At 35.0% G+C, this 25701-nt stretch overlaps 3 protein-coding genes across 10 annotated transcripts; all 3 read right to left on the reverse strand.

The window, feature by feature from the left end:
- Positions 1 to 4384: 4384 nt before the first annotated feature.
- Positions 4385 to 18281, reverse strand: LOC6644405 (myosin-4). Of its 4 annotated transcripts, none has more exons than XM_023176571.2 (15): positions 17980 to 18281; positions 13966 to 14180; positions 13830 to 13900; positions 12376 to 12551; positions 12121 to 12311; positions 11059 to 12025; positions 10787 to 10999; positions 10404 to 10722; positions 6748 to 8395; positions 6591 to 6693; positions 5889 to 6524; positions 5310 to 5822; positions 5027 to 5254; positions 4713 to 4952; positions 4385 to 4648 (listed from the first exon to the last, which is right to left on the reverse strand). In XM_023176571.2, exons 2-15 carry the CDS (start codon positions 14145 to 14147, stop codon positions 4583 to 4585), a joined length of 5553 nt encoding a protein of 1850 aa, XP_023032339.1. In that variant the 5' UTR covers positions 14148 to 14180; positions 17980 to 18281; the 3' UTR covers positions 4385 to 4582. The 4 variants fall into 4 exon arrangements, with proteins under 4 accessions (XP_023032339.1, XP_023032338.1, XP_002067019.2 ...); XM_023176570.2 differs by having other exon boundaries at positions 12376 to 12569; XM_002066983.4 differs by lacking the exon at positions 10404 to 10722 and adding an exon at positions 8773 to 8863 and having other exon boundaries at positions 17980 to 18280.
- Positions 18282 to 19914: 1633 nt separating this feature from the next.
- Positions 19915 to 21522, reverse strand: LOC6644406 (FGFR1 oncogene partner 2 homolog). Of its 5 annotated transcripts, none has more exons than XM_047010704.1 (2): positions 21334 to 21522; positions 19915 to 21250 (listed from the first exon to the last, which is right to left on the reverse strand). In XM_047010704.1, the coding sequence occupies exon 2, from the start codon at positions 21207 to 21209 to the stop codon at positions 20259 to 20261; it is 951 nt and encodes a 316-aa protein (XP_046866660.1). In that variant the 5' UTR covers positions 21210 to 21250; positions 21334 to 21522; the 3' UTR covers positions 19915 to 20258. The 5 variants fall into 5 exon arrangements, with proteins under 5 accessions (XP_046866660.1, XP_046866662.1, XP_002067020.1 ...); XM_047010706.1 differs by having other exon boundaries at positions 19915 to 21273; XM_002066984.4 differs by having other exon boundaries at positions 21327 to 21522.
- A 446-nt stretch (positions 21523 to 21968) lies between these two features.
- On the reverse strand, positions 21969 to 25695 carry LOC6644407 (interference hedgehog). Its single transcript, XM_002066985.4, has 2 exons — positions 25393 to 25695; positions 21969 to 25315 (listed from the first exon to the last, which is right to left on the reverse strand). The coding sequence occupies exon 2, from the start codon at positions 25293 to 25295 to the stop codon at positions 22650 to 22652; it is 2646 nt and encodes an 881-aa protein (XP_002067021.3). The 5' UTR covers positions 25296 to 25315; positions 25393 to 25695; the 3' UTR covers positions 21969 to 22649.
- Positions 25696 to 25701: the final 6 nt, after the last annotated feature.

Consider the following 25701-nt stretch of genomic DNA (forward strand, 5'->3'; position numbering starts at 1 on the left):
AGCCATTACGTACCATGTATTTAGCCTTTTAAGACTAGAGAATGATTTGAAATAAGTGAAACAAAAATAAGAAAACAAACCAGAATATCTAAGCGTAAATTCCTAAGACAAAACGATTCCACCTGAGACACCTTTTGTAATGACTTAAAAACAAAAACAAAAAATGAAACTTATATAGGGCAAGCAACAACAACAACAAGAACAAGAAGATAAATCCATAAGATACATGCAAAAGAGTTAAAAGAAAACCAAAAAAAAAAAGAAACATCATATGGTGGCATGTTTTGTACTTGTTTTTTTTATCTTCTGTGTATGAGAATTATATAAAATAGCATTCAGATTAAGAACTATTAAGGATTGTTGCAAATTTGCCTAAGTTTATACTAAAAAAAAAATATCGATTTTTACCTGCCATGACATTTTGTAGTTCTCTTGGCTTTTGTTCTTGTTTATCGTTTTGAGCTTTTTTCCGTTTTAAGATTTGGTTTGATTTTCTTAAGGCATCAATTTCAAAACGAGGTATGTATGTATATGGTAAATTTTAATATTTGTAATATGCAGATAGAGTGTACGATGTAGTTTAATAATAATATTATTAATAATAACAATAATAATAAAGGTTACATTAAAAATACATAGACACAAAAATACGGAAAAATGCAAAAAAAGAGTAAAAGCAACTACGCAAAAACCCAAAAGAAAACTAATAACAAAAAAAAAAAACCAAATTGAGACTGTAAAATGCAACACGAAGATAAATATGATGAAATTTAAGATGTTGATGATGATGATGATAATGATGATAAGAAGATATGAAGCTAAACAAGCAGAGAATAAGATAAACATAAATGAAAACAAAAAAAAAACGTTAACTCTCAGATAGAACACACTCAGATGAATATGAATATTATAGGCTACCAACACACACACACACAGAAAATGTAAGTTCGTGTAAGGATTAATTTTTTCAAGCAATTTTATAAGTTTTTGAATTCAATTTTTGGTTATATAATGATTATTGTTATTCTTTTTCTTTTTTGTTTTAAAGCCAACAACAATTTGCAATTTCTTTAATCATATCGATTTTTCGAAATTGTTTATGAAGGAAAATATTGATGATGATGAGAAAGTATTATCAGATAGAAATATGTCCGTAAGCCAAAAATGAAAATGAACAAAAGAAAAATATTCAAATCTAAGCAGAAATTATAATGGATAAAACTGAAGAAACAGTTAGTTTGTATTACACACACACACACTCACATCAAACACTCATAAATACAAGCACCTGCATTAAACATACATTACATATACATACATACATACATACATATATAGAGTACTTACTTATAAATCAGATTGTAACGGTTTTTTAGGCATATAAGTGTTGCATCTTGGTAGAGAACAAAACAAAAAATAATGAAATCATAAGACGAAACTAAAATGAAAGCAGATCATGAGCTAAAGCTAGCCATTAAATTTAGATTATTTGGTTTCTTAGCCTCACTTGATTTAAAAAAAGAAAAATATTTATGTTTCATCGAGAACTTTTCGAGAACAAAAAAAAAACACTTATTCTACTTCAAAACTTTTTAGAGATATACAATTAAAATAAATCAATTTGCAACATGCATAGATACATATATACATATACATTCATAATTACATACTAACTACATACATACATCATACATACATTCATTCATTCATACATTCATATTTACATACGTACATACTAGCAACAAGAACAGCAACAACAAAAGATGTAAGAAAATCCAAACAAGCAAAACCAAACAAACAAAATAATGAAAAATTAAGAAGAAGATACATACATACATACATACATAGGTACATATAGCGAAGCAAGGTTTTAGTTTAACGGTAAACTTAAAGAAAATTTTTTACAATGTATTTATACATACCTAAATTTAAATTTTAAATTAATTCTTTAATGTAATACGAACACAGTGCCTAAGTAATATCAAAAAAAAAAGAAAAAAAAAACAAAAACGACAAACAAAACAAAGCAAAAACAAGAAAAAAAACGAAAAACCAGATTAGCGATGAAAGAAAATTACCGTATGAAACAAAAACAGAAATCGGTCAAGCAAAATTGTTAAAGAATAAAAAACAAAAGCTGAAAATTTGAAACATCAAAAAAACATTAACAAGATCAAGATGGAATTACACAATTTATAGCTATAAATAATAATGAAAAGAAAAAACGATAAAACGAGCAAAACAGGAACAAGAATCCAAAAGGAAAAAAAAAACAAAAACCATTGCATTAATTGTATAAATTGTAACTGACAAATACGCTAACAACAACAACAACAACAAATACTAAATACTAAAGCAAAAACAAAAACTTACCAATAAATAACGCAACGTACCCCCTACATACGTCTCTCGTACTAGATTTGCAACAACAACAACAACAACAAGAACAACAACAATTCGTTAAATTTCATTTAGGAAAATCTAATGATAAAGAAAACTAAAAAAACAAAATCTAAACATGCCACGTACTCAAAATGACATCAATTGCAATTTTCAAACATTTGATTTTCAATAATTGACAAATTGGTTTGCATATTGTTTAAACAAAAAAAAAACGACACAAGAAAAAAAAACATCAAACATTATACATACCTACAAAATAAAAAACAACAAAAAAATTAACAATATATACATATATAAAAATATGTTTATATATATATATATATTTCAATTATTTGTTTGCCGCAAAAATTCAAGTTGAAATTATAAAAAAATTGTTTGTTTATTTGACAAGAAGAAAGAAATACAACAAAAAAAAATTAAAAAAAAAACAATAAGTAAATTACATGAAATTAATTATAAATTTCGACTTATGTTTAAAATTAATGTAGTGTGTAAAAAAAAGTTTTAAGCAAAAATGATACAAAAAAAAAAAAACAACAAAAAACAAACAAAAATACTTTGAATATATACATAAAATTGCAAGTAAATAGAATAAATGTCACTCACTCTTTTTATTTAACATGCCATTTTGAATCATTCATTTCAGGGAGTTGGCAGAAATTTAAAACCTAATTCATGAACTCGAAATCCGAAACCAAATCTTAAAGATGCTCTAAGATTTGCTCTGTTTTCTTATGTGTATTCAGGGCCACACCAATCTCTACAGTTATCAGAGTTTAAAATGAATTGAGTTTAGATTGAAATTTAACATTATTTTTAACTAAATATGTATATAGTAAGGGAACAAAATCAAAAAGGGAAATTCTCGGATTTTAATACTCGTATATTTTAACACAAAGCCCTAATACCTTAATTGACTTAAATTCGTAAAAATTTTAAAATATTTTTGATATATTCAAAACTGTTGATTTGATTTCTTCGCTAAACTGTTGTTAAGTTTATAATTTATTATTTTTTGAAAAAATTCTGTATTTTTCAGAATTTTTATTTTTGATTTCAGCGATTTGAAATTGCTCTATATGTCCAATATTTTCTTTTGATTCATGGTTTTCCTAAATGTCCAATATTTTCTTTTGATTCATGGTTTTCCTAAATGTCTGGTAAAAACTTATCAAATTAGAAGCGAAAAGTTCAAAATTTCCACACAACATTTTTGTTAAATTTCTGATCATATACGAATCATTTTCGAATGCTCTTACTGCTTAAAATAGTCGCAGAATGGTTCACTTTCTGACCTCATTGTCAGAAGTCACGACTCCTCATAATGCGTTCAGGATATGTTTTAATTATTTTCGACTGTTTTTAGGGTCATGTATATGATTGAAAGTGATTGGATTGTGGTGTACATTGGAAAGTGATCTTTTAATTTGTATTATGTCCCAAAACACATAGATTGCTTAGTCCCGATTCAATTTGGTAGTATTTCGGATAGGGTTATCCACACAATACATACCATAGCGAAAATGAGTCCTATAAATAAAAATATCGGTGAAAATATCGGTTTGATTTTTCCAATATCAAACTCTTACTTTAATCAGTAAAATAAGAACTAAATCAAAAATTATGACGGCTTGGCACAGGATTTGTATAAAACTAGTTGAATTATCCGTTAAATAATTATCCTTAGCGACCCCTTCATCCAGGTATACGTTAAAATGTAGTCCGTAGTAATCAATGTTACATCACATTGCCTTTTGGAACAAATTTCAAAATTTTTAAAATTAATTGAGAGTAATGCTGGAATTAGTTGTATTGTTCCTCTTGAGTTCGATGACCTTTTTCCTGGCTAAAGTTGAGAAACCCACGTCGATGGAAGGTTTCATTGAATTAGGTACTATTACGAGTTTATGCTTAATCAGCGCTGGATTGGCCTATAAACATGTTAGTTTACTCAATGAAGTTACTAAAAAACCAAATTCAATTTTACGGATTTCATAAAAAGATGCATTTATTTTATTTTAAGAAATTATGATGAGAAAAAAAGCAAAAACAATATTCAAATCTACGCACTATATAAATTGAAAAAAAATAATGAACTGGAACTTGTATGAGAGGGATAACGACAAACGAATCTAAGCTATGATTACAAATGAGAACCTATTCAAAAACTGTCGATGGACTACTTGGCTTGGCGTCGTCTTGTGGTTGGTGTGACGGGTGTGGTGCCACTTGGGGGTCTTGGCATCTGTGTAATAGAGATAAATGATATTAATTGTGTGATTACAGATTTCAAAATATTTCCAATTTACCGAACGTATTGGTTTGGGTGTTAAGGAATTGGCAGGTGGCGGCTCTCGTGGTTGGGGACCATCTGGATGGCCAACTACAGTGACTGCTACAGGTCTTTGCTCAGAACTAGCGCGTTCTATGCTCTCACTGCGGGAATTGGAACCCGAACGCTTAAAAATGCCAGAGAAACGTCCACGAATATCCTTTTTACTGGATCTCATGTCGCTAGCAACACTGATGTCAGAATCGGATCCTTGAATCTATGGAAGATTAATTAATGTGGTTTATTAAAGTCATTTGAACAAGAAACAAAATTTTCTGATATTTGACTCACAGATATTTCACTCTCGGAATTGCGACTACTTTTTGTCAGGCTGCGTAGCTTGCCCATAATACCCTTCTTTTTCTTACGTGGTCCTCTTGGTATGTCACTTTGTGTGGAGCCGCCCGACAGGCGGGAGTCTAAACGTGAGTCCAAACTGGAATCACGCACCAATCCACCCAGTTCGGAGTCAATAGATTGCATTGAGGATACACTACCATCATCTTGTCGCCAAATGTTCTAAAAGAAGACAAGTTAATCAAGTGAAGATTACCTTTTATTATTGGCAACTCACCTGATCCCTTTGTATGGAGTGATCGAGAGATAAACTCTTGCGTATTAGACTGCCATTGTTGGAGGAATTCCGTGATAAACGTCCTCCGCCACGTTGTGAACCAGCCGCACTGGCCACAGAGCTGGTGCTTCCATGATGATCATTCTCCTGTGAGGCAGCACGTCTTAGATTACCTCGTCTCATCCGACTACGCTCCTGTTCATCCTCGTTCAGGCGCTGGAACTTGCGCAGTTCTTCGGAGGCCTCTGCCAAACGGGCCAATACGCTGGTGATCTGAGAGCTATTTAGTGTAGGCGATGGACTGCGACTACGTCGCACATTTGCCTGCTCGGGTCTTAAGGTATTATCATAGGCAGGCGTATTATTTGATCTTGAAGATGCCCCACCAACCATTTTAAGGTCTGGTGCAATTTTAACCAGTTCGTCGACCGTTTGTAGAAGTGCTCCCACTTTTCGTTCGCCACCGTCGTGCTCTAGACGCCGCTTGATTAGCTCTTTTTCATAGCGTTCACGCTGGAATTACATTGAATGATCAATAATGAATTAATTGCCAATGATTTTTGTCTCTCCATCACTTACCTCTCGGCGTAGTTTCTCATTGGAGGTTCGCAGCTTGGCATGAACATCCCTCAATTCCAATAGATCACATTGCAATTCGGCTATCTTCTTGCGTCCCTCCTCCATTTCCTCTTCGGTGGCACGTTTGATTTGATCCAATTTTCGCTTCGATTCTAAACGCTCCTTATCCCGCTCACGTTCGACCTCAAACAGAGTTTGCCTCAAGTCGCGGGCCAATGTGGATGTCTCTTGTAGCAGACGCTGTTGATCCTCACGCTCCTTTTGCCAGGATAACTCCAGTTTGGTTTTCATGCCCGGCAATTTGGTACTGCCCGAGCCAATGACTCGCTCCTCTTCAAACTCATTGAGTTTCGATTGCATTTCGGATATTTTAATTTCATTTGCACTCCGCTCGGACACAAGTTCGGTCTTAACTTTACTCGACTCTAGTCGAGACTCCACCAATTGATCTTCCAAGTGTCCAATTTGTTGCTCCAGATAAGCAATCTTGCTCTTGTCATCATCATCGCTGCTATGCATAGACCCACGACTCTGTCGACCCGTATTATTGGCTTTTAGATCGCCAATTTTCTTTTGTGCCACCTCCAACATTTGCTTAAAGGCATCGCGATCTTTCTTAAAGCGTTCACATTGGCGCTTTGAATAGATATAGTAATTGGAGTTGAATCTATTTTGAAAGGCAAATCTTATTAAGACACTTACCTGCATTGAATTGAGCTCACCACTAAGATTTTTCACCTGCTGCTCGTAACGTAAACGGGTTGTGGCGACCTCTGACTTCATTTGTAGTTCTGTGCTCTGTAATCTGATAGAGATTTTTGGTTTAGATCAGCTGAGAGATTCGTTTTATACAACTTACTGTTGCTTGAGCTCCAGAATCTCTGCTTCACGTCGGGCACCGTGTCCATTTAGCGATGATTGAGCCTGCTCTATCCGATTAAAATCATTCAGTTTTCCATTTAGATCATCATTATCCTTGCGCAATTGAAATACTAAATCAATATTCATCTCATTCTCTCTACGCAGACGTTCGTATTCATGCTCCTTCTCTGATAGCTTATTCTTCAGGACAGTCTTTTCGTATTCACTGCTATTGCCAGTTTTCAGGGTCTTGACCTCGAGTTCATTGATTTTCTTTTGAGCCTCACTCAATTTCCTGGCCATGTCAGTGCGTTCAATGCGTATGGTATCCATTTCGGAGAGCTTTTGCTTTTGACTATTGAGCTGGGCTTGCAGGGATTGCTTCTCGGTGGTTAATTGGGCACGCATCAAAATGGTTTCCTCTGACAATTTCTCCCAATGTGTATTGAGATCCTCATAACGCTTCTGTTCCGCACTCAATGCGGTTTGAGAGTCCTCCACTTGCTTTTTGAGCTCTTGCAATTGTTTACTATCCGATTTACTGGCCTTCGTCTTTAAGTCTTTAATCTCTTTCTCTAGCGAGGTTTTTGATTTCTCTGCCGACTTTTTGGCACTTAATAATTCAGCGTCTAATTGACTGATTTTCGTTTCCAGTTTTTCCTTTTCCTTCATTTGCTTTTCGAGATCCTTCTCTACGGTTGAAAGTTTCTCCTTCTCACGTTTTGTTTGTGTTTCCAGAGAGGATTTGCTGGTTTCATTTAGCTTAAGCTGTGCATCCTGTTTCTTTAGCTTTTCTTCGAGTTCTTTAAGTTTGGTGTTCAACTTCTTGGACTCTTCATCACTCTTCTTGACCTTTTGTTCCATTTCGGTGAGTTTCAATTGCTTTAACCTTTGTACATCTCCCTCGGCCAGTGTTAGTTTTTGCTTATACTTTTGCAATTCCTCCTCCAAGGAGTTCTTGGCTGTTTGCAGAGCCTTTACTTGATCGGTGCCAGTTGAGCTAAGCATTATTCTCAGCTCACCGATCTCATCTTCGAGCTCTTCTACCCATTTCTTAAGATGACTCTTGGGTGTCAAGTCACTTACACGTTTGGCTGTTCGAGCCGGCAGCTTGGATTCTGCCTCCAATTGCATGCGCTTGAGTCGTGCCGTCAGTTCATCACGTTCCTTTTGGACCAGGCTTAAAGACTCTTTCAATTTGATTGCATCGCCATCGCCTTTGCTCTGCAGTCGCTTATTCTCGGCCTCCAGAGTACTTATTTTGGTCAGCTGATCCTTCATGGATTCCAAAGTTTTCTCTCGCTCTTGTAATGTTTTCTTCAATTGGCTTAACTCGTCGTTCAATAACTTTACTTTCTTATCCGCTGCACTGGATGAAGTACCAAAACTTAGAAGCGACGGCTTTGCATTGCCATTCGAGCTTAATTTGGCTTGCAATTCCCGAACATATTTTTTCGATTCAACATTCTCCTTCTCCAGATCTTCAACTTTGAGGCGCAATATGGAAGCTTCTTGTTCATTTAGCTCTAGGAGAATACGCAGCTCGGCTGGATCGTCTTCATCAGAGATGCCTTCATCACGTTCAGCGTGGACCTCGGGGGCCAGGCGATGAAGGGCATGTGGTGTAGGACTGAGTTTGCGACCAGCTAAATTAAAAAAATAATTCATATATTAATTTTAGCACATTATAAAACATTTTATTGTTTTAGGGTTACATGCCACAATTAGTCACAATATTATAAGCAGCAATTGAAAAAAAAATGGCAAATCACTATATCAATTCAGTCTTTATTAAGCACAAATTAAAATTAAATTAGTAAAACTGAGAAATTGAATGTGTGAAGTTTTAATTACGATTTATTTTGAAACTGTCTTTATCTAAATCGGTTTTAGTTTTGCATTATTTAATTTTGATAGTAAATGAAAATATTAATGATATTAATGTTTAATCATTTATAGTATATGTATTAGTTAGTTTGTCTTGGAAAATTTATAGTAATATTTTATTGAATTTTGATCGTACTTCTTGAGCGTGTTGCCATTTTTTTCAACTGCATCATCAAAGACTCATTTTCATCCTCGAATCGAGTCACCTTTTTCCTCAAATGTTCAGCCTGAAATGTATAAAATATACAAAACATTTCATTTTCACATCGATACGGATATATTTGTATTGCCCTAAGAAGCATTAGCTAAGAGAAATGTATAGTTTAATCAGCTTAGTTTGCATCATCGTATTCGAGGATAAAAATTTAGCCTAGTTTGAAATGGACACAAAAAAATAACGAACAAATATAATATAAAATCTACAAAAGTGAATTATACAGAAGTGGTTGACACTAAGTTAGGTTTGAGCGAATAATTATACACAAAATGGAGCCTACGAATGTATTAACATAAAAGCAAATATCAAAAAGGGATGGCCAGAATGTCCAATATTTTTAAATATCATAAAATGTGATAGTTTCGAATCATTTAATCTGTCCTTTCCTTTTCCTCGTTTATAATTTGATTTATAATCAGGGTCCTCATTTACAACAGTTTTCAATTGACTTAATTCCAAATCAATAAAACTAATATAGGGTTGGAACAAATAATAGAAACGGCATACAATTTACTTTTCTTTGAGTCTATCTTTGGCAGAACACAATTTTTTTTTAAGCTGAATGGTTACACTGTTCCAAGTATTAAAAAAATAATGGTTTATGTTAAAATAGAAACGATAAAAATATAATATTGTTGTTCAAGGCACATAATAATTTTTGTTTTAAACAAAAATATTTAGTCGTTCCACCCTTATTTTTCAATACTTCGCGGCAACGACGTCCTATGGAATCAACTAATTTGGCACAAATTGCTGGGTTTATGGAATACCATTAGCCTGGACCTTTTCCCATAAATCTTTTTTAATTTTTGGTTTATAACCAGCAATCCTCTTCTTTAATATTACCGAAAGAAAAATTTTTGCGAAAATATGTGTAAAAATATATGAAATTAACAGTGGTAGTACTTTCTTAAACCTGATTTTCAGGCCCAATAATTTTACCAAAACTTAAAAAATAATTTCAAAAGACAAAAAGGATGCCGTTTCTATTATTTCTTCCAACACTGTAAGTCAAATCTTTTTAAAAGAAAGTCTACAATTATTTTATAACTGCCGAAGTTCTTGTCTATTTTATCTTGTCTATTTTATATTTTTGGATATACATAAAACATTACTTCCGGTACCCGTTGAACTTTGACTTTTATGTCGATCAATACGTTTTTTTTTTGGAATAAGCCAGTATGCTTTGAAATTAATTGAAAACTTAAATATGATCAAATCATCTATTAGGAATTTAAAGATATTAGCCAAGTGCCCTTCTACCGCCTTGTCCTCTTTTTGCAGATTCTCGTCTCTAAAACAAAAAATTTTGATTCGAAAATTCTGGTATCATTTGTCATTTAAATTAATTTTCTTCCAGCCAATTTTTTTAAGTTTTTCTTAAATATTATAATAAAATAAAAACTTTCTGAGTACTTCTGAGACCTTATTCTGATCTTTACCTAAATCTTGGTTATGAACTTTCGTTTACTTTTCGAGAGGGATTTTTTTTTTAAATTTTTGATCTGGCCATCACCTTTTTATATTCCCAGCTATATAGAATATGCTACCTGTCCCTGCCCCAGTCAGAAGAATATGTGAAATGGCGCTAGGAAAGAGTAAGGACTGGGAATTGCGAATGACTCCTCTGGCAGATGTGGAAGTGTTTGGTGCTGTTGATGGAAATAGAGCTACAAACGGAGAAGGAGTGGTTTCGCGTTCACTAGATCGAGATTCATGATATTCCATGCCTGTGGCGGCATCCGTGTAGCTGACGCTCACAGTCTGTGTGGAACGAGGAAAAGCTAATGGCTCCTCATTCAATTCAGATGTTTGAGTGCCGCGATTAAATAGTTTTGGCTTTGCCAAACGACGACGATATCTACGAATCTTCGCGAGAAATTTTCATAGTGAAATCATTTAAAAGTGATTATGGTATTTCTAAGTAGTTTACCTCTTCTTCGGCAAACTTAAGTTGGTCCTTTAGATCAGTCTCGCGCTCAATGGAGTCTTGAAGTTCACGCTGCAAATGCTGTGGATCCTCCTGAGAGCCACCACGTGTTAAGGATTCGCGTGTAATTTTGGCATCGGCTGAGGTTGATTTGCCTAAAACACCCAGCATGGGAGCTTTCTTCTTGCCGGGATTACGCAGCTCATCTGCCTCGGCCTAAAAATTATCGAAAATTTGGTAAAAAGAAATCTTAGTTTATATGATTTCATACTTGCCTGCAATTTTCTGGTAAGCTCACTGGAAAATCGTAATTCTTCCTCCAGTTTTTTGACCTTGGCAGCAAGTTCCGCGTTGTAGGAACTTTGTCTCTCCTGCTCGAGCGTTTCTATTTTGCGATCACTTTTCTTCAGCTTAAAGCTAAGAATTCGACAATTTTTGGTTGCCTTCTCCAGATCCTTTTGTAAATTTGTCTTGGCCTTGACCTCGTCATCCCGAAATGTGTCCTGCACCTCATCCATCTCAGCTTGAAGATTGAGTATTTCCTTTTTGGAAGCCTGATTCTCTTCCATCAACTCTTCGCATATTTGCTCGGCAGCCTGCAATTTACGCCTTAGCTCCGATTCATTGCCTTTGTGTTCGACCTCTTTCAGACGTAGGTTCAGCTTGCGTTTATCTTCGGTAACCCGATCCAGTTGCTCCTTCATATCGTTCAGCTTTTGCTGAAGAATGAGAGCTTCCGAGGCGGCAGTACGATTCGAAGCAGTGTCCATTGAGGCCAATCGCCGGAGTAGTATATCGCTTTTCTCACGTTCAGCACGTTCGGCCCGTGATTTCATGGCTTCCAGATCGACTTGTAGTTTCGTCATCTGTTCCTGCACCGTATGACTCTCTACCTTTGAAGTTAGGGCAGATGATTTCGCTGGCGTCATGGCGGGTAGAGTCTGTCTTTTGATTTCCTTGCTGGTCACACTTTCACTCACTTCTTTGCGGCGTGTTGTCGAGGATGATGAAACTGAGGATGATGTGGAGGAAGTGGCGGATGCTGCTACTTTCATTTCGTTGTTGGTCAACGAAGATGATGAACTGCTGTTGGTCATTGCACTGCTTGCTGCTGTTGTAGTGGCTACGGACACTTTTTTAGGTGGCAGAGAAGCACGTTTCAATTCCGCCGGTACATTGAGTGATGTTCCTGACTTGCTACGTTCGGGTCGATCTGGAGGTGGTGCTGCTGGCTCACTATCTCTGCGAATATGGAAATTTAAATAATAAAACAGTGTGACATTATTATTTAACATAAATTCTGAAAATTTCTACTTTTCTTTTCTATCAAGACTTACTCTTCTTTCCGTGGAACAGAACGCTCTCGGCTTGATTCCCTTGAATTCAAACTACGCTGTTTTTTCAGGAGATTCATTTTGCGTACACGCTCTGCAAGACTGTCCGTCGATAGGATGACAAGCTCATCTGGAATACTTGAAGTTTTACTAGGGGAGGCGGTAACTCGATTATGAGTAAGAGTGTTTTCCACCTAAAATGTTTGAATTTTTATATTAAAGACTAGATTCTTCTATATTATTACCCTTGGAACGTACCTCTTTGATGTCCAAGGCAGTCGTATGACGCCGTGGTGCCACGGGCAATTTAACCGTAACAGCCACATTATGATCTTCGGCTGTTCGAGTTCCGGTGATAGTGGAACGTTTTGCCTGATCGGCCACCTCATCGATGTCCGGTGTCGAGGCCCAGGATTGGGGACGTTTCTTTAGCTCTACATTGAAGTGAACAACTGAGTTGAGTGGACAAACCATCAAGTGAGGGGCATGCAAAAGTGCCAGTCAGAGTCAGACACCACGAAGTGATCACAAATCACAGATCAGATCACACACATTTTTTTTGGACGTTGACATTTTGTGGTACGTTGTTGGTTAGGTTTAAATAACGTTATGCGTAATGTAGTAGATTAGTTGTTGAGCGAGAGCGAGACGAGCACAGCACGCATGGTGCAGTTGCAGTTTGTGTGCAAGCGCAGCGTGAGAGTGAGAGAGATACATAGACAAACACATCGATTAAACAATTACAAAAATAAACATTACTAAAAATTATGATTATGATTTAGTAATAGAAATTACAGGTAGACCGTAATTTAAGAAAAATAAATATACTTAAAAATAAATCTATTATTATTTTTGATTATTTTGAAAAATTGTTGAAATGGTTTGTAGCTAATTTTAATTTAAAATTGTACTACCAAAAAATGTTAACTTAATTTATAAATAAGAACTTGACTTTCTCTTCTTGCAAGCGATTTAGCTTTAAAGCGCAAATATGAAAAAAAATAGTGAGAAAATCAAGTAAAAATTGTAAAAAGAGTTGGTGTGTAATGGTCCCACTTTTCGGCAGTGTTGGTCAACGAGAGCATTTAAATAAAGAAAACACTTATCAAGAAAAGACTTATTTAAAATTTTATGGAATACTGAACAGAATGTTGCAAAATGATTAAAATATTGAAGCAATAAACTGCCTTGGAAATGGTATTGGCATTGCAATGACATTATATGGTCTCACTTTGCAAAAGTGTTGGTCAGTTAACGCAGCAGTGTTGGTCAACAAATGCACTTAAAGGAACTGGCACACGCAAAAGGTTCGGTGCTTAAAAAACATTTTCTTATTGCTTAAAAGTTCATTGATTTGATCATGAATCCATTCCATGACTCGCCACTTAAGGTAATCATAATCATACTTATATCAACTTAAAATATAAAAAAATTGTCTTAAGCATAGAATATAAATTTTAGTAAGTCAAAAATAAACAATTTAGAAGGTTATTCTTTTTTTCACAAAATCAACATTAAACATTATTTAATTTGGAAAAAACATAAAAAGTTTTCTTACATTTTAACCAATTTTGTTAGATCTTAGTTAGAGTTTTACTAATATATAGTAGTTTCCAAACATAAATCAAGGTATTGATTCTTTTCGATTTTGCAATGATTTATAAATTAAAACACTAATTACTTATACATATATTTAAGGCATTAAATCATACCTATATCATTACTGTTATTTAAATTGACGCTGGTCAAATTTTGCGTTGATGTCCATGTACGCGAAGATGGCCTATAGAAAAGTTTATAAATCAATAATTTAAAACTAAGGTAAATAAAAGTTACTACTATTTTTACCGCGCATTTTGGGCATCGGAGAGATTTGGCGAAGAAGCGGCCACTTCTTCGCCAGGTCTCCGAGCTCCATGTTCCTTATAGTCACGAAAGCAGCGCTTACATCGCGTAGGATAACGTGTTTGTGGATGAAACCCGAGCGGGCACAATTGATCGCCCTTCAGCGATGGGTACAGATGATGCATCTGTTTTTATGAAATTGATCAGCTTTTCTTTTTCTGTGAAAGACAAAAAGAAAAGAAAAATGAATATGAAATTGAACTAATATGAGAACAATTTTTAAAATTTTTTGCTTTTTACCAATAGATATAAAATTTATTGCACAGTGTAAATTTGTGTTAAACCTATTAGTTTTCTGCATTTTGAACACAAAAGTGGAATTCCTGGCAGTAATCCAAGTAAACAAAAGAATGTTGTACATACGTCAATAAGTAGACCATTCGCCGCTTATATCTCACATATAGAGTATATATATACATATATGTATACATGTACATGAGTAGTATAATATTATCTTTCACCTAAAGACTTCATTTCTGTAAAATCCCATTTCGCGGCCTTTTAATTCGAGGCTTTTTTTTTTTAAGAAAATGTAAAACAATAAAAAAGTTCTTTTGCGGTCAACTTATTTTTATATTGACTTTGCTCTAAAAACACAAAATGTTTTCATTAATAAGGTTATATTTGCAGTAAACATTGATGTATTCAATAAATTATATCATATTCAGTTCAACTTTAATGTTTTAACTTATAATAAATGAACCTACATATATTTTATTTTATTTCCTTTGCAAATTATAAAGATTTGGTATTGAATACGATACACGGTCTATCGTAAGTATATTCGTAGGTCCAAATTAATTAAATATAAAAACAACTAAGGTCAAAACCATAAACTTTTTACGATTGTATATAACTTTAGTTGTTTTTCAACGTTTGAGGTGAAGGGAAAATTTTTAACTAGTAAGATCTTTAGAATCCGTAAAATAATGTCTACAACATTCGTGCAAAATTTATTAAACCAAAATAATTGAAAAATTACTTATAAACAAATTTTAGCAGTTAAAAAAGTTTTGGAAAGCCAACAGGAAATCGTCCACAAACTTTTTAAAAAAAAATTCTAGGTATTTTTTTTGAAAGAGAATTTCGATTTTCAGTATATATACATGTATGTGGCTAATAAAGATGAGAAACTTAAAAATTTTGATAAACTTTAAGTCAAACCTTGCATTTAGGCCGGCTCAGGGTCAATCTTCCAAAATTAGATTATTTCAATTATTTCTGTATAGCTATTTCAAGAACCCCCAATCAGCAGACTTCAAGGTCAATAATCCTTTGACTTTTGAGTCAAGATTTAGTATTAATTATTTCATTTCTACAGTTTAGATATACATAACAATATGTGACATTAAACATAAACACCGAAAACTAACTTTAAATGCCAAATAAGTATAGTTAAGTTTTTTATTTCCTCTACCAAAGGGTAAAAAGAAATAATAATATTGACCAAATTCGATTGTATTTTGTCAAATTGGTAGATATTGGATCTGAACAAAATCAAGTCCATAATTAATTTGTTAGGATTGATTTTCGGATTATTTTTACGTATGTATGTATCTACATAGCTAAAAGTATTTTCGAAATATAGTGACAATCGGTATTTTCAGTAAACTAATTTTAACTAGGCCTATTCAGAGTCTTTTGACTATATCAAGGTTTAAATTTTTATACCCTTGCAAAAAGGGTATATTAATTTTGGTCAAAAGTGTGCAACGCATAGAAGGAAGCATTTCCGCCCATATAAAGTATATATATTCTTGATCCGTCCGTCTGGATCAACGCAAACTCCTCCTAGACCGTAAGAGCTACAGAGTTGAAATTTGGCTTTGACAAGCATGTAGGCTTGTATATACTGCAGGCGTTGTATATCTCGGATTCAGCCGGATCGGATGACTATATCATATAGCTCCCATAGGACCGATCTTTCGAAAACCGTGACTTTTGTCAATAACTTCGTTACTTTTGACGCGATTGCTGTCAAATTAAACATTTGTTAGTTTAATATATCTGTCAATGACTGTGCCAAATTTGATAAGGATCGGGTAACTATATCATATACAGTGAAACAGTGAAAACAGTGAATTTGATCAATATCTTCGTTATTTCCTATGCTTAGATTGTAGGCCGTTCTTTCGGAAACATTAGCCTTAAGCTTAAACGTTTTTCCACTTTGCTGGCTATAGGTAAGGAAAGAGTTACCAAAAATGTTGCAAGGGTATACATTGGGGGGGCTCGAAGTTAGCCCCGGCCCTCTGGTTATTATTTTATTATAGCAGTCCTCGGTAGATGAGTTGTCCAATGGCCCAGTCACTTAGAGTTGCAATACCAGGCTAGTGTATGTATGTAGTTTTCGTCTAAGCCGAAGGCCATAGTTCCCATTGCTGGTGAAATATACTTAGGTCGATATACTATACGATACTATATGGAATACAGATAATAATAATAAAAATACTTTATTATAATTATTTTAATTGTTCAATGTTCACATGTACGTACCCACGTTGAACCGTTTTTTGTTGCTAATTTTATATACATAACTAACTTTTTTAACTTTACAACACACAGAAAAATAGGAGTTCATTAGTTGCAAGCATAGCTTTTTCGCTTCATGTAGTTTGAATTCCCAACTAGTTTTAGAGTTGAGGATATGAAATGTCCATTAAAACTCTGGATACTTTAGCGAAAATACATCTCTGCATTTTTTAACTAAGTCTGCAGACCTATTTTGCTACCAAGGATTAAAAATCTAATATATGTATTCATAAGAACCCAGTTTTAAATAACTTCAAAAAGGTTGAAATCTAGACAAATCAGTTTCTAGTGATATAAACACATACATATGTTCATATTTTTATATACATATATGTATATATATAGGTAATAATTATATTTCGTGTGCACCATATCCTGATTCGAATGTATAAATTCTTTTAACTTGATTGAGTGACTTAAAATTATACACTATTAAACCTTTTTATATCATGAAATTATTTTTCATGAATAAAAACAGGGTCCTTTTTTAATTTCTATATAATAAATATTTGTTTACCTTAAAAAAAAAAATAAAAAAAACATTTGTAAATGTCCTTTGAACAAAATGCGATTCTCGAAGCAATCGTTCGCTAAAGGACATTTTAAAAATGACGTATGTATGTATGTATGAATGTTCATGAGATGAAAAGAATCCATCCTTTCGCAGGCTATTGAATACTTTACGGTGCGAATTTTTTTCATTTCTAACCAAGTTAAACCCGCATTTATTTCGTTTTCCAGCTAAACACAAGCAATAAACAAAAATAAAACCATTTCGAACGTAAACTTGAATTGATCAATTAATTATCAATTATTGTAGAAAAGTAAAACGATTTTAGATCTATTTGAACGAGGAAATATAATTTTGATGCAAGCATTTTCAACGATTTCCCTATTTTGAAAGAGTAAACAGTTTTCCATAAACAGCCCATAGAAAGTTTTGTAAATATAAACAATAACAAAATGTATCTAGATACATACTCAATCTCATATATGTACATACATTTGTATCTTTGTATATATAGACTATACTTGGAGAAAGAGAACTGACCACAGGTGGGCAGATCATTTGCGCATCCATTGACTATATCGTTTGCGCATGTTTTTTGGCCATTAAAAACATTCAAAACAAAAACTTGAAAATCGAAAGAAATGAAAATTCTCAAAGAGAGCGAAAGAGCACAAGGAAATAAAGAGATTGAGTATATATAAATGTACGTATGTATATAGAAGAGACCACAATGCGCCCTGTTGCAAATCCCTAGCACGTTTAAAAATAATTATCAACCATTTTAACCTATTTTCATTATTGTATTCTGCAAAAAATATTGAGACTTTATTTAGAATATATATACCTAGGTACACATAGGTATGTTTGTACATATATATTCATAGTGATTCAGTATTTAAATATTTAAAACTTACACAAAATATTTCCGCATTTAGAAGAGTTTCTAGCTGTAGTTGAGGGGCGCCGAATGGGAGGGCCCAGCTGCATATGCTTCGAAAATGGATGAGTTCGATGCCGAAGGCGCCCGCAAATTGTGCGGAACTTTTTCTTTTACCTCGCCGCACGAAAGACAAAAAAAAAAACAGTTTTTAGTTTAGGGTTGCGTAACACTAAAAGATTTTGCCTTTTGTCTTCGTTTTATTGTCGCAATTTTCACAAAAACTAACTATAACTACTATAAAAATAGAATTAATTCTCAGCAACTTCTTTGCAATCTATCCCAATCTAGGGGATACCACTGGGAATTGGTTTTTTTTTTGCGAATATTTTTAGTTGTTGATTTTCAGTTTTCGTTTGGAATATATTGCGATTAAATGAAACTTTTGCTATATTTTATAAATAGAACACACACAATTTATATATGTTTTTTCTTTGCATTTTAAATGGCAGCGCACATTTTATTTCTTTTTTCTGTAATAAAAATAAATTTTTAACGAATTCAGAAATATTATTTCTTGTTTACTATTTTTTTTTAAATTTAATTCAACTTTTTCCCCTTTTTTACATTTTTCACTTAGGAAATTCACACACATTCACAGACATACAAGGGGTATGTGTATATATAGACATATGTATATATCTTTGATACAGCATTGATCGAGCACTCGAAAATACTTATATAGTTAGCTGCATCTCTTTCGCACCAATTGCACAGGCCACGCACTTTGCATATCTTTTATTTTGGCTTGCGAACGCTTTGAAAATCGACGAGAAACTAAATTTAAATAATTCTTGAAAGCTTCAAGCAACCAAAAAATTTGTATATAGAGATATATGCATGTAGGTACAATCAATTGACCACCCGGCACACTCTTTTACTCTCAGTGGAGCAAAGAAAGAGCAGTTTTTCCTCCCCAAAAGATAAAAATTGAGAAATGACACATAGTAAGGAGACGATGGAATGACGTAGAAGTCGATCCAAAGGTAGTTTTTTTTCTGCTTTGGCATTTAAATATTGTTTTATAATCCATGCTATCAATAATTTAATTGGTTTGCATGTCATGGTAATTTATAAATCCAGCATATACATAGGTACTTCGAAGGCCCCACCAAATTTCTTCAGACTTTACAATCGTCAATTAAAAGGCAGCAAAAATGATGCCAGGAAAAGGTGTTGCTTTCAAAAGTTGCTCAACAACAATGTTGCTAGCTGTTCATGTTGCAAGACTGACTACTTATAAGACAGTTTGACTTCATGTGAGCGAAAAAGCTTTGGTAATTTTGATTTATTTGGAGTAAACAATATGTTTCTTTAATAACTTTGTAGTTCCTAAAATTATATACAAAAAAACTTGAATAATTTTGCAAGTGATCGTTTATGTATATTGTACATGTATAATTGGTTAAAATATTTTAAATAAGACATGGTTAAAGACAGGAAAAGTGGTCACAATTCCTATTCCTGTTATTTTCAAAAGATTCTTTATAGGGAGAAATGTTCCCATGGCTTAAACCACCTGAAAGCAAGCCATTTATTGCAAAATGACAGCATCTCAAACCATTTTAGCCCAGAATTCGTTTATAACGAATCGTTAGTCCTTTTCGTTTAATTAAAGTGATAGACTTGGAATTATACAACAAGATTAAATTAGGATCTTGTCTCGCAAACACTTTGTAACAGTTGCAAAATCATTAATTTACCCAAAGAACACCGAAGAAACACTAAAATATATAGGTATTTTTTGCAATTAATTTAGATTCACAATCGATTTCATTCATGTTTATAGCCCTACACATACAGATACAAAATATATCTTGTATATTTCTTATACAAATGTTTAAATTGTTTAATAAAGTCATATATTATCTCGCTCTTAGTTTGTTTACCGAATAAAAGTACTAACAATATGTTTCAAGTTATGGAATTTTATTCAGAAATCATAAAGACGATAGATCACGGAATACATACATATTGTACGTTCGTGTGTGTGTGTGTGTAATTTCCTGTTATTATGTATAAATTACTTAAAGATTATTAGTTGCTAAGAACTAATGCAGAGTATCCATGTGTATGTATATATAGATGGATGTTTTCTTATGTATGTATGTATGTGTGTGAGTGTGTATATATGAGCTGGTGAGGAAGTGTGTTTTGTGAAACAAAAAATGAAAGCAAAAGGCATATATTAAAAATTAACAATGACAAGGATTGATGTATTGCCGTAATCGGTAATGGAACCGAAATAGGCGTCTATCATGTTAGATTGTTCGCTGGTGCCTGATTCTGATGCTGATCTGTTTGTTGGTCATCACCGGCAACGGGTGCTGGGGATGGTGACGTTGTGGTCGTTGTCGTTGTTATCGCAGCGGGTCCATTATTATTCTCATTGGTCACAACTGGATTAACTAGCTGCTGCGGCTGCTGCTGCTGTTGATCCTCATCGACTGGCAGTGTCGGCGGAATTGAGAGCGCTTGCGTTTTGCTTGGCTCCGGATTGTTATATATTTGTATAACCGAATTGTTGTTCATATTCTCTACTGATGCCCCCGATATGGATAGATCATCAGCTGAATCATCGGCTTGGCTATCAGTTTGCACTGCCTTCTCCTCCAGCAAATGATCCATTTCTCTTATGGGCCGTTGAGCTGAACCATATTGCCGAGATATTTGCAGTAATTCGCGTAGCGTTTCATTTTCCAGACGCAACTGAGATATGGTCTGCAATTCCCGCTGCACCAAATCATCGTCCACAGTGGCTGCCCGTTGCATGACGGCGGCCATCTCATTGATTTTCTCCCGTTGATCCCGTATAACCTGATACAGGCGCTCGTTATAGAGCTCCTTGAAATTTATTTTACTATCCAGCACCTTGGTCACTGTGTGTTCCCGATACTTTTGCATCATTAGCTCCATGGCCCGTTCGTAATCCTCAATGCAGATCTTTAGCTCACGATTCTCTTTGAGAATTTCGGAACTGTTAATATTCTGCTGCTGGATGCGATTTACCATATCGGCATTGGTCTTGTTGTTGGAAATGCGATTGAGTGACTCAATATCATCCTGATACTGTCGAAGGCTCTCCACAAACCGATTATTGGTCTCTGCCTCCTCCAGCAAGGCTGTGCCCAGTACATCCAAGTCCTTGACCCGACTGGCCATACGCTGAGCGTCCAATATGATCTGACCCACCGATAGATTCGACATGGTGTGTATTAATCCAATTGAAAATTTTACGTTTCTTTTGTCTGCAAGAATGAAATGAATTGAACTAAAAAAAAGTGGAACCAGCATGTCTCTGTATCACTCTGCAACTCTACCTACTGCTTACAATCGTTTTTAGTGCATTGCCGTCTGTGATTTGAAATTTTTGCAACTCATTTAAAATTTATGTTGCAAAATAAATGATTTGAATAAAATAAAAGAATGCTAATAGAAATTTTGGCGACCCAATTATATTTTATTTTAGCTGACAGCTGACAAAGTTGCCATCGTTTTTGCAGTTTGACGAACTAGTTCCAGTTGTTTTGCCAATCTGGGGCGTAGCTAGGGCTGCAAAACTTCTGTGTGAACGAAATATATTTTACTAAATTTGTAAAAAATACAAATTTTTGTTTATGTGATATACTCTTTTATAATAAATGTGATTAAAATTACTTTGAGATATCGATAGTTTAAGAAAAGTCTTAAAAATTTCTTCTATTGTGAGACTTTAAACAATAGCTTTGATTTTTTGTACGTACATTTAAGCAATTCTTTAAACGGGCGAGTTTTAAAAATAAAACCATTTAAGAAAAAAATCTTGATCGTTCAAACTGTGGAGACTAAGTAAATTATATCGCAAAAACTTTCTAAAATCGGGTTTTAAATTTATCTCACTCTACAATCTAAAGGATTATTTTTTTAATAAAAGTTTATTTAGTAAAAAAAAGGGAAATTTTTTTTATTGTCTTTTTTTTTTTGTATTAAAACACTATCAGTACAGAATTTGAACTTATGTCAAAACATGGAAGACTTAAATATAGACCAATAGGGTTTTTAGATAAACACAGTCTAGTAATATCTAATTAAGTACTTAAAATTGTAATTTATATCTTGTGTAAATTTATAAAACATGCATGCACAACTGAGAACAGAGCGACAATTTTTGTAAATTTCTAAGTACATTTTCAATATGCAAAAAAGCAGTTATTGTTTTTTTTTAAATTATATAAAAAATACAGGATTTCCCTATAGTAAACTGTTATGATTATATCAGACTGCTTTTATATATGGCTAATTTGTTTTATTTTTTAACCATCCTCTTATTTAAGGATGTATTTCCTGATGTTCGGATGTTTTGTCTTAATTTCTAAATTAAATTTTGTTCGTTTGTCTTTGTTAAATCACTTTTCGTATTAGATTTGTTCGTGGAGTTGTTGATTCGAAAGTTGAGATTTCTATTTTAGAGATATAAAAAGTTTCTCAACTTGTGCAATGCGCGTTGTCGTTTTGAAATTAAAGTTAAAGTAGAGGTAGAGAAATATGTATACTTGGTAAATAATACATTAATTCATCTCAGAGATAAGGAGAAGCTCTGTCTGAAGACAAATGCATTATCTAGAGATAAGCTATGTATTACATATAGACTAAAGATCACGTTTAGATTTACACGCCCACGCTGTTAAGACTTCCCGACGAAAGATTCTCGGAGCGACTCGATAGACGTGGACGCTTAAGGATAACTCGCTGCCCGGTGGTTGTGGTTTCGCTACCGATTTGCTGAAGATTATTATTGCTGCCCGGTGTACGTTCCAGGGTGCGTTGTGAACGCCTTAGCGATGATGACGATAGACGTCTCTGGCCATGATCATAGTCGTATGTCGTGGGATGATTTTGTTGTTGTCGCTGAAAATACACCAATTCCGGATCTGCTTCAAGGTGTGGGGAGTTTAAATTAGTGTTTGTATTCTTCTCATCTAATGGTTGTTGTTGCTGCTGATCGAGGGGATTCAGGGTAATGTGAATGTGACGCGAACGCTGACGCTGCTTACTACCAGGAACTCCTCCACCGGCCAATGGTAAGAAATCTTCACGTAGCTCTGCTAAACGCGGTTTGTTTTGAGAATTTCTTCCATCTCCACCGTTTCGATTCTTGCGGCGACACAGACAAAAACTGAAAGCGATAAGTAGAAGCAGGAGTAAAGCTCCTCCTCCTATGGTGCCTGTGAGCAATGGATTTAGGCTATAGGTCTCATTATGATTCGGAGTGGTATTAACATTCCGATCTCCACCCTTCTGTTGTATGGGTTGCTCCGTAGTTGTTAGCTTCGACCGCTGTGTTCGTCCTTGTTTAAGTGCACTAAATTCCGAAGCGGAATCTGCGCTAAACGACTGCAATTTGAACTCGTAAATGGTGCCAACTTCCAAACTGCCGATGTGAAAGCTTCGTGCTTTCGCCCCCTCAATGGTGGCTTTCGAATACTCTCCAGCAAACGACGAAGGACGATAGTAGGCATAATAGCCAGTAATCGATTGCTCATCCGCATCATCCGAAAGGCGCCAATGAAGCACCACAGCTGTCTCCGAATACTCATCGATCTTTACAAGCTCTGGTACCGGCATGGGCTCCAAAGATGAGCCACGTTGTAGAAAGAACTTGGCCGATGTATTGCTCTCTTTGTTATCATTATTGGAATACACGGCCATAATACGAAAACGATATGTCCGTTGAGGTTTTAGATTAGTCACCGAAGCAGTGAAATTCTTTCCAAGTGCTGAATTCCATTTGGGTTTGCCATAAGGTATATTTTCATTGGTCGTCTGCCACATTTTACGCTTGCCCTCATTGATTAGACGATACTGAACTTTGAAGAATTGAATGGGCAATCCTTCATTACGTTGAACATGCCAGCGAAGCATTACTGACTCATCGGACAAGCGGGTGACATTTGGAGCCGATGGTGGAACCATTATCTGTAACTTTTTCGGACGTTGTGGTCTACTCACAACTAAATCAGTCTCATTGACTAGCTTGGGATTAACCTGAAGCAATGTTCCAGCACTATGCTCACCCAAATGATTGCGAGCAAAACATTGCACATATCCGGCGTGTTCTTTAAGGACCTTCTTTAATACTAGATATCGACCATTTGATAGCAATTGCGATTGATTCACTTCGTGACTTCTCTTGCCATTGAGTAGCCAGTAAATTGTGGGCTTAGGTTCACCTTTAGCCTGGCATTCCAGTTGCAGGCGATCACTTTCGTTGGTTAAGCTTCCAGCCCAGGGGGCTTGGACAATAACCGGAGCCTGCTCCACTCTCACATTGATATATAGCTCCAGAGGTGGACGTATTCCATTATCCAGATAACAAATATAAATGCCAGCATCTTCTACTTGTACGGGATTTATTTCCAAGCCATACGATAGTAATTTACTGCGTTTATTGGGCACAGCGGCGGTAACATTGGGACTACTCCATACAGGTATGGGGGGCGGAGAACCGACTCCAGGACATACTAAAAGAAGGCGCTGACCTTCTCTTGTGGTAACTGATTGCCTAGTTGGTTGTCCAAACAGTAAATATGGTGATTTGCTACCTTCCTGCTTGGTCACGTGCAATTCCATAGAACTGGGAATGGGTAATCTCACTCCGGAGGCAGTATTGGTGGCCATGCACGAGTATACGCCATTGGATTCACTTGAAATATTATTTAATATTAAGGTTCCATTGTGATTAAGAGGTTGGATTTCTTTGCCATTCTTATAAAATGACCAACTTGCCAGGGGATTGGCTTGCACCTGTTGGCCACATGGCCAAATAATTGAATTTCCTGGCGCAGTGCGCCAATTTAAATGAGATTCCTTTTTCGTGGCTAAACTAATCGAAGCCAAATCTAAGCGGGCTATGGTCGAAGTTACCACCAATGGACCAAACCATCCGACACAGCGATATTCACCTAATGATTCTGGTCTCACGACAATGGCCAATCGGGAAATGGCATATTCATGGCTGATGTTCACCTTTCCTGCCACAGAACTCAAATAGATAAAACTGCTGGAGATGGCCGATGAGGAACTGGAGGTATTGCTATAGCTCCATTCGAAACGCTCCGGCGGCAAACTGGTCTCGCATTCAAAGACCACCTCATCATCAAGGGGCGCCACAATTGATTCGGACGAGCGAAGAATTCGCACGCCAGGCGAGGGCGAGGTGGAGGACAAAACCGGAATTGCTTCAAGCTTCGACGTCAGCAGCAGCAGAAGCAGCAAGAGCATCATCAGCAGCAGCGACGACGACGACGACGACATTGGGAGGCTGAGAGTTGGCTCTAAGGTGTAAGATGTAGGTAAAAATGTAATTTAAAATGAAATCCTTCAATTATAATTTATCATATTTAACCATCACCTTGTCTATAAGTATTTCGTTTTTTTCTTTTTCTTCTCAATTGCTATCCCTTTGAGATGCGCGTTGCGTTGCGTTTGCGCAGTTATGAAATTTTCACTCGAAAGATTCATTCATTGTGCTTATAATGGAAATGCATTTTACCTTAATAACAAAAAAAGTCGTTAAAATTAATGTTCATTTTAATTAACCGACGATATATACGACACTTGCACATGCAGCACCACTTAAACAACAACAAGCAGAGCAAATAAACAATAGTATTTTATCGCGGATGCTGGAACTGGTACTGTGTGACGCTGGGTGCCACTG

This window comes from Drosophila willistoni (assembly GCF_018902025.1).
Source record: "Drosophila willistoni isolate 14030-0811.24 chromosome 2R unlocalized genomic scaffold, UCI_dwil_1.1 Seg167, whole genome shotgun sequence".
Lineage (NCBI taxonomy): Eukaryota > Metazoa > Arthropoda > Insecta > Diptera > Drosophilidae > Drosophila > Drosophila willistoni.

Bases quoted from the DNA above. Each gene is read 5' to 3' on its own strand.
- LOC6644406 (XM_047010704.1), bottom strand. From the start codon at position 21,209: ATGTCGAATCTATCGGTGGGTCAGATCATATTGGACGCTCAGCGTATG.
- LOC6644407 (XM_002066985.4), bottom strand. From the start codon at position 25,295: ATGTCGTCGTCGTCGTCGTCGCTGCTGCTGATGATGCTCTTGCTGCTT.
- LOC6644405 (XM_023176570.2), bottom strand. From the start codon at position 14,147: ATGCATCATCTGTACCCATCGCTGAAGGGCGATCAATTGTGCCCGCTC. The intron at 10,723-10,786 runs GTAAACTACTTA...TTTCTCGCGAAG, and splicing joins TTAAGTTTGCCGAAGAAGAG to ATTCGTAGATATCGTCGTCG. The intron at 4,953-5,026 runs GTGAGTCAAATA...AATCTTCCATAG, and splicing joins ATTCCGAGAGTGAAATATCT to ATTCAAGGATCCGATTCTGA.